The sequence below is a fragment of the Sceloporus undulatus genome, chromosome 8 (assembly GCF_019175285.1).
Source record: "Sceloporus undulatus isolate JIND9_A2432 ecotype Alabama chromosome 8, SceUnd_v1.1, whole genome shotgun sequence".
Taxonomy (NCBI): domain Eukaryota; kingdom Metazoa; phylum Chordata; class Lepidosauria; order Squamata; family Phrynosomatidae; genus Sceloporus; species Sceloporus undulatus.
In genome coordinates, this window is record NC_056529.1 from 18,449,707 (window position 1) to 18,464,457 (window position 14,751).

The 14,751-nt window shown below is 40.7% G+C and overlaps 1 protein-coding gene and 1 long non-coding RNA gene across 2 annotated transcripts in view; one reads left to right on the forward strand and one right to left on the reverse strand.

Annotated features, from left to right (window-relative positions):
• LOC121914676 overlaps positions 1–4,229 on the reverse strand; it is a 9,899-nt gene extending 5,670 nt beyond the window's left edge. The window contains exon 1 of the long non-coding RNA XR_006100558.1: positions 3,985–4,229. This is a non-coding gene — a long non-coding RNA (uncharacterized LOC121914676). The remainder of the gene's footprint in view (positions 1–3,984) is intronic.
• CDH13 (cadherin 13) overlaps positions 1–14,751 on the forward strand; it is a 651,716-nt gene that overhangs the window by 589,561 nt on the left and 47,404 nt on the right. Inside the window, exon 10 of the mRNA XM_042438290.1 lies at positions 471–724. Coding sequence (XP_042294224.1) covers positions 471–724 — 254 coding nt within the window. The remainder of the gene's footprint in view (positions 1–470; positions 725–14,751) is intronic.

Below are 14,751 nucleotides of genomic sequence, written 5' to 3' on the forward strand. Positions count from 1 at the left end.
AGGAGAGGTTCCTGAGGCTTTTCTCCCTGGGTTATGCCACTGATTTTCTAAGGTTATTTCTCATTTGGAAGGTCTCTGTGAGAATAGGAACCACTTTCCTTTAGAAGCATTGCATTTGACAAGAGCAAAACAATGATGGAAAAGGCAGGTTTAGGCCTCAGCCCATATGTTAAAGAAAATGAGATAACACCTGAGAGAAGGGTTTTGTCTTATAGGAGAGGTTCCTGAGGCTTTTCTCCCTGGGTTATGCCACTGATTTTCTAAGGTTATTTCTCATTTGGAAGGTCTCTGTGAGAATAGGAACCACTTTCCTTTAGAAGCATTGCATTTGACAAGAGCAAAACAATGATGGAAAAGGCAGGTTTAGGCCTCAGCCCATATGTTAAAGAAAATGAGATAACACCTGAGAGAAGGGTTTTGTCTTATAAACCTCAAAAGCTGCTATAATTCTGCATGCTCCTGTCTTTCAGCCTTTGGACTATGAGATTTCAGCTTTCCACACACTGCTGATCAAAGTCGAAAATGAAGATCCATTGGTTCCAGACATCGCATATGACACCAGCTCCACCGCAACTGTTCAGATCACTGTTTTGGATGTTAATGAGGGCCCTGTTTTTCACCCAGACCCAATGACTGTCACAAAGCAGGAAAACATCCCCATTGGAAGCATTGTGTTAACTGTCAATGCCACAGATCCAGACACCTTGCAACATCAGACTATAAGGTGAGTAGAATATTCCTGGATCACAGTTTACTGCTACTGTTGCAAATGTTTTCCCATCACCTTGATGAAATAGATATGAAATCTGTCTCAGATATTCAGGGATTTGGATTTTCAAATGCACCCCAAAACATAAAGCTCTAAATCCAGCTGTTAATCTCAACTCTTAGTCCATGAATCATGCATGCATTTTGAGTTACCATTCAGCAACTGAATCAACCAATCAACTGCAGTTTGGACTAGCATTTGGATATAGCATCCAGTTTTTCATGTTGGATGGATGGGTTGGTTGGCTGATAGCAGAAATGCATGTCTGGGATGAATAGTGTTATTAGAGCACTGCCAAACACTTGAAAACCAGAGACTAAAAACTGATTGAAAACTTAACTCTGAGACTCCTTACTAGGATATACAAGTTGTGATGACCAAGTTGTGTTTGTAAATTTGTTTTTTCTTCTTTTTGTTTCTTTCTCTGTTCCCTGCATCATCTGAATAGATCCACAGTTCTCCATGCAGAACTATATGTTACTCCAGGCTTGGATTAGTCTTGGATTGAGGTGCTATGTAGATATAGATGGAAAAATATCTCCTTTGTTTTGTAGGCTGAATGACATCCATGTTTAATTCCTACCTCAGTAGTAAAATAACAATAATTGATCCCAATTTTTTCAAGGCTACAAGGAAATAAATATCCTTCACCAGAACACATGTTTCTTTAAAGTGTGAATGGTGAGGGAAAGGACTACCTAGGATCACAACTGTGAACTGCCATCTCCAGTAATATCATAATAATATTCCACAGGCAATCCACAAGGAAGCCAAGGGAGAGTGTAGGATATTAAATGTTGCCATAGCCTCATGTTTAAAGAATGACAAATCAATTTTAATGCCATTTTGCGACTTATGAATGCAGCCTCCTGTTCGGACTCTCCTGCAGCCACAGCATGTGCGAATATATCTGATTATTCCAATCTACCAGCACTTTTGCACACTCCTGTGGAGAGAGAAAGCTATGTATTTTTCACTCCAAAATAGACTGGCTATTTGAAATTGAGATCACTTGGAAATGTAGCAACAGCAAAGGCTGCGATGGCAGCCTGACACCAGAGCCATCCGTCTTGATGACAGATCAGCTGTGATATGATCAGGGCGGCCTTTGAAGACAGTTGTCATCCCAGCTCACAGCCACATGCATTTGCAAGTTGCGCAGTAGGGGCAGAACCTTGTTGAAGTCAAACCACCTACATAAGGTTCCTATGTGGAAGTGGTTGGGCAGTTTTCTCCACTCTTGAATAACCACATGAAGTACTAAGGTTGCAGAAGCCTGTGGTACCATTGCACATGGATGTTCAATTACATATTTGGTGTCTTGATTTAGTTATGCAAGCCAAACCAAGGGTCGTCTAGCACAATTAATGCATCAATCCATGTGTGGGGATTTAGGTATGCAACCACAATGCAGACCTTGGCTTTTGAGCCCCTGTTTGTGTAGGTGTGTCCATCATTGATTGTCTTCTATAGGAATTGCCAGGTTGTTGTTGTTTGGAAAGGGATTACTTATGCTAGAAAGGCGCTATCTTTGAAATCTATTATAACATAGTTATATATTTTTACATTACTGGAAAGAATCCTCCTTTTCAAAACTATATGGTCTTTTGCACCTCAGACATTCCTGGAAAAGAAAGCAGAAAGCATGGGGTTTTCTTGGCAAGCTTCATCCAGAGGGAGTGTTGCCACTGACTTCCTCGGAGGCTGAGAGTGTGTGATTTGCCCAAAGTCACCCTTTTGTTTTTCACGACCAAGTTGGATCCAAATCCTACTCTCCAGAGTTGTAGTCTAACATTCAAACCATTACACCACTTTGGCTCTCTAGAACTATTTACCTTATGTGGGGTGGGAGCAACTATCTATTGGGAGGGCTTGGTCTTATAAACTGCTTAGGGCACCAGAGTGAATACTTGCAAAAGGATATAGAAGTTGCATTCATCCGGCATCATCTGTTTCTAATTTAGAAGAACTCAGAGGTAACCATGTGCTAATTGATTTCTAAGGCCCTAAAGCTACTATATCTGGAATGCAGAAGATCTGGGTCTTCAGGTATTGTTGGACTCCAAGTCAGATCTGCCTAGGTCTAATAGGAATCACTGTCAGTATGGAAGATGAAGCTTCATATTGTCAAGATCGCGTGATCCAAAATTACCCATTTGCCAAGCAGTTTCCAGTTCCAAAAGGTGATGTTTAAAAAGGAAGGAAGGAAGGAAGGAAGCAAAGAAGGAAGGAAGGAGAGAGGCACGGCACATGTCTCATTTGGCAAGGAAAATATTTCTTCTGCTGTACATGTGAGGGACCAAAATGAGCAGCAATCATTTCAGTAGAGCAGTCTGAGTGAAGTGGAAGGAAGAATAATGCAGATGAGGATTTAAACAGATTTGAGCATTCAAATTGTAATGTAAGGTGAGAAAAGGTAAGGTATATAATTAGAGAGTTCAATTCCTGCATCGTTAAAACTCCTAGTTAAGACCAAGAATGAATATTTCATGCCTCAGTGTCAGGAATAACTATGCGCTCTGCCCTGAACAGGTGTCATTCCCTGATTTATTTATTTTATTTTATGTGTGTGTGTGTGCATGTAAAATTATGGATTTCATTCTAGTTCATTGCTCCAGGGATCCTTAATGTCATTCTTAGTGTCCTGGTATCTGTTGATGGATGGACAAAGACTGGAATTTCTATTACGTATCAAAATCATCAATATGATGCTTCTCAACCCTCACTCAGGCTCATAAAACCTTGTTTGTGGATGGAAAATGTGTCCTTTACTGTTGGCTTTGGATTAGCAAATATGGTGCTCAAGTTCTTGATAGGTGCAGCTGTTTCTAAGGAGGGATTTTGATATATCATATCAAATAAAAGCAAATAAACAAGAAAAGCCACATTAATTATATGCAGCCTTTGATCTTTTCCACTGGAGAAGAGCTTGTCCTGAGATAATGCAGAAGTAATATGAAATGGGCGATGAAAAATATTACCCATCTCCTTTGAATGCCAGATTCATTGTTACCCCTTCCTTCCTTCCTTCCTTCCTTCCTTCCTTCCTTCCTTCCTTTTTCAAACCTGGCCCAATGATTTTGCCCAAATTTTATATCACAATTGCAAATGCATGCTTCCGTTGGCATTAGGAGCACATCAGGAGCACACTGGTTTGCTTTGCAAATAGCATAACATAGTCAGATAGAACAGCAGAAATCCCCTTGGCTACGTACCGTGAGTCGCAATCTACAGCAGATGAGTTTGCAATCTTGAATAACAATGGCACAGGAGCCAACAAAAAAGACTCCCCAAGCTCATGACAACACTTAGACCACATCTCGCAGTGCCAAGTTCAAGGGCTTCCCCCCTCCTCCTTCCCCTGAGGAGAGGTTTTCTTTCTTTACATTGGATATCTAGAAAAACAGCAAGAGTTACAACATGAAAAGCAGATTGCTGGGGTTTGGGGAGCAGCCAGAGATTCCACATGAACAAAGATGTCAAGAGAGATGGCTCTGAAAGAGGAAGAAACCAGTTGGATTATGGAAGAGGTCAAGAATACTGTATGGTATACGAATGCAAGTGTCTTATGCTAAAGAGTAGAAGATCATACTGTTAACAGATAATAATAATAATAATAATAATAATAATAATAATAATAATAATAATAATAAATTTTATTTATATACCACCTCTCCTGCAAGATTGAGGCGGCTTATAGCATCAGATAAAAGACAATATAAAATACAACATCGAATTAAAATACATCTCATTAATTCCCTCCCCTCCCCAACCATCCTTCGATAAAATAACATTAAATAATCAAAGAATTAAAAATGGAAAAATTAAAAATTTACAATAATCACCAATCATCAAACAATCAAGCCAGTCGGAGACAAAAGGATGGGCAATTTGGGTCTTCACTATGATGGTCTATGTCCATGGAAGACCGGGTGGGTTATTCAGGGAAGGCCTGTCGGAAGAGATCCGTCTTGACAGCCCTCTTGAAGCTGTCAAGGTTGGAAATGGCCTGGATCTCCTTTGACAGGCCATTCCATAATTAGGGAGTGGCTGATGAGAAGGTAACTGTGGTCAACCTGGTCTTTATTGGTTGAAGAAGGTTCTTCCCAGAGGACCTAACTGTACGGGACAGATTGTATGGAAGGAGGCGATCTCACAAGTAGGTTGGACCCAAGCCATGTAGGGCTTTAAAGGTCATAACCAACACCTTGTACTGTGCCTGGAAATTAATAGGCAGCCAGTGAAGAGATTTTAAAATGGGGGTAATGTGGTCACTCTACTGTCCTGGTGAACACTGTGGCTGCCATATTTTCATAGAATCATAGAATCGTAGAGTTGGAAGAGACCCCAAGGGCCATCTAGTCCAACTCCCTTCTTCCATGCAGGAACTCTCAATCAAAGCATCCCCGACAGATGGCCATCCAGCCTCTGTTTAAAGACCTCCAAGAAAGGAGACTCCACTACACTCCGAGGGAATGTGTTCCATCCAAGCCATTGATAAAGATGTTGAATAAATAGCACTGGGCCCAGGACAGAGCCCTGTGGGACCCCACTGGTCACTTTTTTCAGGATGAAAAGGAGCCATTGTTGAGCACTCTTTGGGTTCGGCCGGTCAACCAATTAACAAATCCATTTGTAGTAACTGAAGTTTCTGGACTGGGCACAAAGGTAGCCCCATGTAGAGTGCATTGCAGAAATTGAGTTGTGAGGTTACCAGTGCATGCACTACAGTTTCTAGTTAATTTAACTAACTTGGGGATGGGGAAGAAAACATGCTGTATGTGTAGTTCGCTTATGATGGGAAAGATTCTTGTTTTGAGACCCTGGGAAAGCTGTTGCCAATCAGATCTACTGAGATAGTTGCCCCAAAAATCTGACTCGCTGTTAAGGTATTTTCATACTGTTGTATCTTCCACAGTTTTCCAGGTAAGTACAATAATATCGTACTCATCAACCAAGGCCAGTAAACTAGTGTCCTAAGGCAGGATGAGAAGAATCCTTTTCTGTGTGTAGTTGATAGTTTTGACACATGTTGTGTGCCAAGAAACCACTGGCTCTTAAAATTACTGCTAATGGATCCTTAGACGAAATGAACTGACAATTCTTAAATTTGATTTCTTATTGATAAAAGCATTTGAGGAAGTAGACTGAAGTCTATGAAAACTCATGCGGCCAACTTCTTTCTTTCATTTCGTCTCAAAGGTGCTACAAGATCTGTCTGCATACTTTCTTATCCATAGACTGCCATCAGTTTTGTATCAGACTTGAAAGTTTGATTTTGGGGTACCTTTTCATTACCTCTGAAATGTTCGTGAGTCACGCGCATGTGTGTAAAAGAGAGAGAGTAAAAGGCCAACTCTAATAATATCTTCTACCATGGGAAATTAAAAGAAGAACCTCATTCTCCAAAATCCATTATTAACAGTAGATTTTAATTAAACATATTTGCTGCTTCAATAATTTGTCTCTATGGAAAAAGACCAGGTATGCCTTTCCAACATGGATGCAACAGGTCCAGAGACTGCAAATACGTAGACTTCAAACCCAGTATAAATAAGTTGTTTACTACGCTGTAGTGGTAATTTTTAATTAAAAAACACACTCTCTGCTTTCATATTTTATTGTGGCGATATATTTTTATTACCTACTGTGCTTCTGGAGTTTTAATTATTTATGTAAATATATTACTGCAACTTTCATTCTCGGGGAAATTATGTGACTGGATCTGTCCTTAGCAAAGGCAGGAAATCATCTCTGATTATGGCTTTGCAACATGTCTAACGGATTAAATAGCCATATTAAAATGACGCACATATTGTCTGGAAAGAGATATCTGTCTCTGTCTAGGTAGCTAGATACAGATGTGGGTGTGTGTTTGTGTAGTAGATGAGTTGGTGCATCTACACTGCACAATTAATGCAGTTATTTAGCCTCCTCTGTCAAAGAGCTCTAGTACCACAACAAACTACAAATCCCAGGAGTCCATACGATGGTCCTATGACAGTTAAGGCAGTGTCAAACTCCATTAATTCTACAGTGGAGATTAGATTTTAAGCATATGTAAGTTCCCCCATTTTTGTCCACTGTGGAACAGCTGTGTTTAATTCAAGATTGCACAAGGGGACTCGAGCGTACAGTGCCATTGCACTGCACATGGCTGTACATGTCCAATGTGCATGGTTGTGCATTGTGCATTCACACTGCACATAGCTGAACATTACACAAAGAAACATCCATGCATATTTGGTTGCACATTCAGTTGCTCAATGTCACCATTCATTAATGAGCCAGCATTGAGTAATCGCTATGTAACCCTTTGAGTGTGAAGTTATGTTCCACCTCCTCGATGTGGATCTTGGTCTATGTGTAACAAACAGAAGCAATGGTAATTCAGTGCTGATGCTCTGGTGGGAATCCATGAAACGCAGATAGTTCAATGAGATAGCAAGGAGAAAAATTCTTAGATCTTTGTGTTGTGTGACCAGCTGCTCCCTTTGAGAACAAGACACAGAAGATCCCTTCTGAAACTATTATGAGATACTGGAGAACATTTTGTCTCTTGCAGTTGCCAGTAGGAACCCATGAGAAGTTAAAGAGAAACTTCACAGGGAAAATATATATTCAGATAAGTGAGCCAGTGTGTTATCATGGTTTGAGTGTTCAACTAGATCTCTGGGAGTCCAGGGTTCTAATCCTCACTCAGCCATGGAAACCCATTGGGCAAGTCACACTCTCTCAGCCTCAGAGGAGGTCAAACGCAAACCTCTCCTGAACAAATCTTGCCCAGGAAACTCTGTGATAGGTTTGTCTTAGGGTCGCCATAAGTCAGAAATGACTTGAAGGCACACAACACCACCAATATCTGGGTGTACATTTCAAGAATGCAAAGCCAAGATTTCCAAATGTCATTCACAAGAGACATTGATGTGTGAAAGATGTCCATGTAAAGTGGTCCTCCACAACTCCTGTGCATTTTAGAAACTAAACAGAACTCAGCAGAACAGTGTGAGGACTAGCTTACTTCTGTTGTCCCTATTTATGCTGCCAATCACTAGCTCTCTGTGTGCATTGAAAGCATAAGCTATGAGTCATGAAACTAATTCTAGAAATGTATTTCATACTCTGCTGCCAGCTTCATCAAGCAGAGCTGAGCACCCTCTGTCAAAAAACGCCATGGGAGCTGAGAAATACCATTCCTGGCCACAACGGTGCAGGGATTAATTTTGCACTCTCTTTATTATAGGCATGGGCCAATAAGCTTGCCGCTGGATTACTCGGCAACCTCATTTCGAAAGGCGCCATATATATAAATAATGGGAAAGGTCTAGTGAGTCTTGAACCACGAGTCTCTGCTTTTATGTAGTTAAGCACTCCGTCATTGTTAATGTGCCTTCCAGAGTTGGAAAGTTTATGTCTGCAGCGGTTCCTGTAGTTGCAAGATTTCTTCCTCCGGTGCATATATATATATATATATATATATATATATATATATATATATATGATCTATTGGCCTAAATTAATAGCCCGCCACTTCACCTTTCCTCTCTCTTTCTCTCTCTGAGGATATATCCTGAGGGTTTTAATCTCTAAGCTACACTAAGGGCTTTAGGAGCTGGCGATTTCGGATTCTACCCACAATCTCTCCTTTGAGAATATCAGACTGATTGTCTAAATCTGTTACCATCACTAAAGGAGCCTTGGGCATAGTGGTTTCTGCTAGAAAAGTACAGCAGTAGAAGCCTGTCGCAGAGAATTCAACTCTGCGAATTTGCATCACACTACAAATCCCAGGGTTCTGGGGGCTGGAGCCATGGCAGATTGGATGGTGTCAGACTCACACAAGTGCAAAGGTCATTGGCCAAAAGCAATAGCATTTGACTGACTGACTGACACACACAAGTGAAATCAGAAACGAATCTAGGTTCTTGATCCTTCTTCTTCCAACTTAATCCTGACCTTCTTTGGCCGGATTCCCACTACCTTTTAAACCGGATCGCAAATTGGTTTGAACCGGTTCAAACAACTGGTCCCCATTTAAACAAAAATGTTGAAGTGATTCCAACAGGGAGGCTACGCGCTAGACCTGTGTCTTTTTGATGCTGATGTTTTCTGTGGTTTTTTGGATAAATCGATTCCACGCAAGTGTGAACCACATGCGGATCGGAATCGATTTAAATTTGCTCTTCGGCTGGCTGGAGCGGGTCCATTTTGAATAGATTCATGCAGGAATGTGAACCACAAGTGAGTTATTTTAAAGAGGGGAAATGCAATTAGGGCAAATGTAATTGGAACCACATTCCGCTGCCAAATCGATCCATTGATTCAGATTGCACACCAATTTAAGTGGGAATGAGGCCTTTCTGTTTTAAGAGCATGAGAATGCTATTTGGGTTCACTGAGGAAATTGTTAACATGCATGAGAGTTATTGTTTTAGGGGTTTTTTTTGGGGGGGGGGGTTGCCCAATAAACTTTTCTGTTATTGCAGTAATAGGAAAAAAATACCTCATGGAATTAATGAGTGACTTTTGCTATTAACCTTTGTTAAAAGAAAGAGGAAAAAAGATCCAGTTTCTGTAAAATGGTTGCAGAATGGAAATGAAAGTATGCATTTTTGTTAGGCAGCTGAGGGACTATAAATCACTTAGGAAATGAAGTTGTGCAGATTGTAGATTGTATATCTATAAGAGGGGTGGACAATTGCATGAGAACCAAGAGGCAATTTGATGCCCTGACCCCAAACTATATTTAATATTTAATATTCATTTGAGTCCTTCCCAAAATGGTAGCAAAATGGTGCCATTTTGAGAAGGACTTCAGTGAAAATAGAAGTACTCAGGGGTACTGCCACCCTTTTTGTGGGTTTGGCACAAATCCCCTCCAAATCAAACTACTTTTTAAAAGGAGAAGAGATTTATGGTACTGGCAAGAGCACTTAAAATGCACTTAAAAATGGAGTCCAGTAACCACATCATAATGGAGTGTTATGCCATCGATGGGCACCCATAACTCTCCATTAGTATATGGTTCAAAGCTGAATCAGGGAGTGGACCCAAACTGCAATCCTATCTATTTGGGGGGGGGGGGCGTAGCCCTATCCAGCACAGACTAAACCTCTTTGTTTCTATATCTAGCTTTTGATGGAAATGTTTTAATCTGGACTATAAAGGAACTATCCATACTGTCAAACCTCTTTGAGTGATAGATTTCAGCGTCTTGGATAACTCCTTCAAAGTATAGCCTCAAGCGCTAACATGGAAGCCACCATCCACTCCAAACCATTATGATCACACTTTATCTTTATGGCCTGTGATTCCTTTTCAGTGCAAAGTATCTTTGCATCCTTCCTCACACTGAACACAAACAGCAATTACAAGACAAGTCCTTTTTTTTGCTCCCATGGGGGAAAATATTTTGAGCGAACTAGAGAAGGAATTTCAATCCAGCTCTAAATCGTCCCACTCAGAATTTCTTCTTCACTATTCTTATGTGCCTGAAGGTGGCGCTATAAGTTGAGTAAGTCCATTCCCTTCCCAAGCAGGTCAATTGGGCCATTGTGATGGGCTTTGAGTGTGAAAGGCGTCACTTTACCAGGCAGAGCAGTTTCCACCTGCAGAACTGACAGCAAAGAAAATTGTATGGTTTTACCACTTCCTGAGATGCGTCTGTGTGTCTGTAATTTTGCTTTGTTTTGGTTTTGCTTAAGTCCCCGGTAACATCGTTCCATTTTGTGTTGCGCCTCGAGGGGCAGCGTGACAGTGAGTGAATATATAAGTAAATAAATAAAAACCCCAGAAACATTTTCGCACAGCATGTAATAACAAGTGTAAGAAACTCAACTGAATGTGTGATACATGAAATGCCTAAAATGTAATCCAACTGCTTTTCAAGAGGAAAAGGAAAGGAAAAGGAAGAAAGGCTTCCTCCACTCAAGGCAAAACTCAAGTAGATCTCTCCATAGAGTCCACACAACCAAGTGGTGATGCCTTCAGTTCACATCTAGTTCCTGGTGGCTTCCAAAGTGGAACCAGTTCAGTTGTCATTGTGGTTGACTGTGGAATAGCGCTACGACACTATTATGTTTCCCCAAAAATAAGACACTGTCTTATCTTTATTTTTCCTCAAGAAGACACACTATGACTTATTTTCAGGGGCTGTCTTGTTTTTATTACGTATGGTACAGCAATCTACATTTATTCCAATAGAGTTAAGTCGTCTTCTTCTGGAACATCGTCATAACTCTCCAAAGCCGGAATTCCATCCTGAATTTCTTCCGACTCCATTTCCTTTAGAACCATTGGCCCCAATCTTTCCGCTCCCCTCCGTTCCACGCCAGGCCTATCACTATCTCTTATTTTCAGGGTATGGCTTATATTGCGCAAATGCTTAAAAATCCTGCTATGGCTTATTTTATGGGTATGTCTTATTTTCGGAGAAACAGGGTACTACTGGAGTAGTGAAAATGTGTCCGTTCATAGGAATTCTTTCTTTGAAATATTAGCCTCCTACTGCTTTGTGCCATCACCAAGACACCGAAAGATTCCTCAGAGTGCAATTTAGAAAAAGAAGTATGCCTTTGCAAATAAGAGAGAGAGAGAGAGAGAGAGAGAGAAAACAACAGAAAAATAAAATAAATCCTTGATCCTTAATGCTTCAGTTGTGCTAAGCTACTTCATTACAGAATTGTGCGAGTGCATAACCCAATTGTGTTACAGGATTGTGACATTACACAACCCAATTGCGATAGAATTGCAATGCTACACCATGCAGTAAAACCTCAGTTGTGCTACACTCACACATTAAAATGGTGTCGGGGACTTGGAGGCCAGATGCATTGCCCCAGGGATTCACTTTGCCCTGCCCTGCTATAGAACGATGTACCATTACATTGCATAAGTGAATGGTTAAAACCAATGCTAATATCTGTAGAAGTAGCATCACTTTCCCAAGGCATACAATCTACGTGGGCATCTGGGTATGGGGCCATCTGGTAGATAGCTGAGCAAGGCCAGCAATGTTGTTCCTCCCATTCCTGGTAACTGTAGAATGCCTTTTTTAAGCAGTTCACATATTAAGAAGATACAGAGTATGATGAAATGTGAGAAACTAGGAAATCTATAGACAGCTTATAGTCAGATGACAGTATTGCAGATTTTCAGAGTCATGGTACTCATGCATCCTACAGGGATCATAGAAGTATCCTGTGCAGAAGTATATAGCTACAACACTCCTGAGAGATGACCACCAACCTATGTTTAAAAGCCTCCAAAGAAGCAGAGTCCACCGCTCTCCCAGGCAGTCTATTCCACCATCAAACAGTAAAGAAATTCTTTCAAATGTTTAGGTGGAATCTCTTCTTGTTGTCATTTGGATCCATTGGGTGCAGTTCTAGTCTCTGTAGTAGCAGAAAACAAACTTTGTTCCAGCTTCTGCATGGCATCCTTTCAAATATTTAAAGATGACTATCATATCACCTCTTGATCTTCTCTACCCCGAACTAAACATACCGATCGCTCTAAGCTGTTCCTCGTAGAGCTTGGTTTCCAAGCCTTTTATTATCTTGGTTACCCTCCTGTGAGCATGTCATCGTATCTTACCACTCCATTCCTTCTCCGTTCTTTGTCACAGATGATGGTTTAATGCAAAGGGATACGAATCCCCCTGGGCTGGATGAATCTTCAGAACAACTCTTTCCCCTCTTCTCAGTGTAATTTCCCCCGGCTTCTTGTTTTAAGTGCAAAGCAGAGAGAGCTGGTAATCCTTCAAGCATGTCTACTCAGGCTGTTAGAGCTTGACATGGGCATCAGCCAATTTGGCAAGACACCGTAAGGTTGTTGTTCTGTGCAGCAAGGACAGTATTGTTGAAATGGAAGTGGACATGCAAACCCACTGTTCTTTAATTGCTCGCGCGTGATGCCAGAAATCATATTTCAAGCGGCTGGCAAGAGTGGCATCACCCTGTCCCTGTGGAACCCCTCTCCTTAATCTTCTGACTCTTGGCCAATTTGCAAAAACTGTTGGGATTTACTCCTTTTACTAAATTTCAACCACTGCCCCCAGTGAGAACCTCTTCACCATTCTTTCTAATACACAGAAACACATTTTATCAAAGGCACAGTGTGCGACTGTTGATGCTTGCACTGGGTTTTGAAGTAATGGGCGTCCTTTAAGGAAAAAGAGTGTGCCGTCTCAACTCAAGTTTTCCTATCTATATATTTGATATTGATCCTTTTAAAGTATTTTACACACTTTTTGTCTTTTTAACTATATTTTACTCTTTTATGCAATCTCTTTTAATATTGTCATGATTTCATTCTGTTTTAATGTAACATCTTTTCTAGGTTTTTAATTGTATGGTTTTAATCTTGTAAACCACTCGAGTTCCAGTTTTAGGAAAAGGGCAGGATATAAATATAATAATAATAATAATAATAATAATAATAATAATAATCCATATTATTTATACTCTGCCTCTCCTCCAAATAACAAAGTGTGGAAATGTGGACTGATATCCTATTAACCACATCTGTAGCATATGATTAGGCATGTGAACCTATCTCACATTGTAGTGTCAGAAAAGCCAGCATGATGTAGTAGTTCGGGTGTTGGACTGTGGCCCCATTCCCACTTACAGATAAATCAGTGTGAGATCTGAATCGATCAATTCAACAGCGGAGCATGGTTCCCACTATATTTGTCCTGATTGTATTTTTCCCTCCAAAATAACCCACTTGTGGTTCACATTCATGCATGAATCGATTCAAAATGGACCCGCTCCAGCCGGCCAAAGGGCAAATTTAAATCGATTTTGATCCACATGTGTGGAATCGATTTATCTAAAAAGAAGTGGGGAAAAATCAGCGTCAAAAAAATGTGGGTTAAATGGGTCTAGCGCATGCCCCCCCCCCCGCTCAGAATCACTTCAGTGATTCGGATTAAGTGGGAACCAGGGTTGTTTGAACCAGTTCAAAACGATGCGGTTTGAAAGGTAGTGGGAATGAGACCTAAGACCCTGGAAGCCAGCGTTCAAGTCCCAGCTCAGCCATGGAAACCCACTGGGAGACCTTGGATAAGTTACACTCTCTCAACCTCAGGGGAGGGCAAAGGCAAACCTCCTCTGAACATGTTATGCCAAGAAAACCCAGGGATACGTTTTGATAATTTGTTTGCATAATTGTACTTGATTTCTGCTGTTACCCGCCTTGATCCTCTGGGAGAAGCAGGATAATAATAATAATAATAATAATAATAATAATAATAATAGGCTCATGATGAGTTGCATAAATCAGAAATGACTTGAAGACACACAACAACCACCGCAATGCACAGGGGGATTTGTGCATGTGTCTGACACCAGCAAGAGTGCCACCGAAGTACTGTATGCATTTATAGAGTATGTTATCTTACAAAAAGCCATACTTGTATGCATATTTTACTACGTGGGACAAAGGATACAGATAGTTGTTTGTTTCATATGTGTTCCCTTGATGCCATACTGATAGCTTTCTGCTTTGCTGTATGGTGTACATAGCAATTTGAAAAGACAAAATAATTGCAACTGGGGAAGAGCTTTGGGGAGGAAAGTTGCACTTACACCCCCCGAAGTACTATAATCCCATTTTGATTTCTCTCTCTCTCTCTCTCTCTCTCTCTCTCTCTCTCTCTCTCGTACACACTTTATTTTCCTTCTAATGTGCGAGATCTTAATTATAGATCTGTCATATCGAGCTCAGAATTTCAGTTTTGCCACTATCTTTGAAAGTATTTTTCACACAGGCGCCAACCTGAATTCTTGCAATGAGAACTCATGGTGACCTATGGCAGTCCTGTTGATCCAGATGGAAATACTGCTTCAGAGGAATGAGCTACTTTTGATGTCTTCTCTGGCTGCCCTCTTGGGGTGGGAGAAACCACTCTCTCGGTGAACTTTCCTAGTTAATAGGCTTATTCTGTCCTGGTATTTTAGGTGTGTGGTTTTTTATAT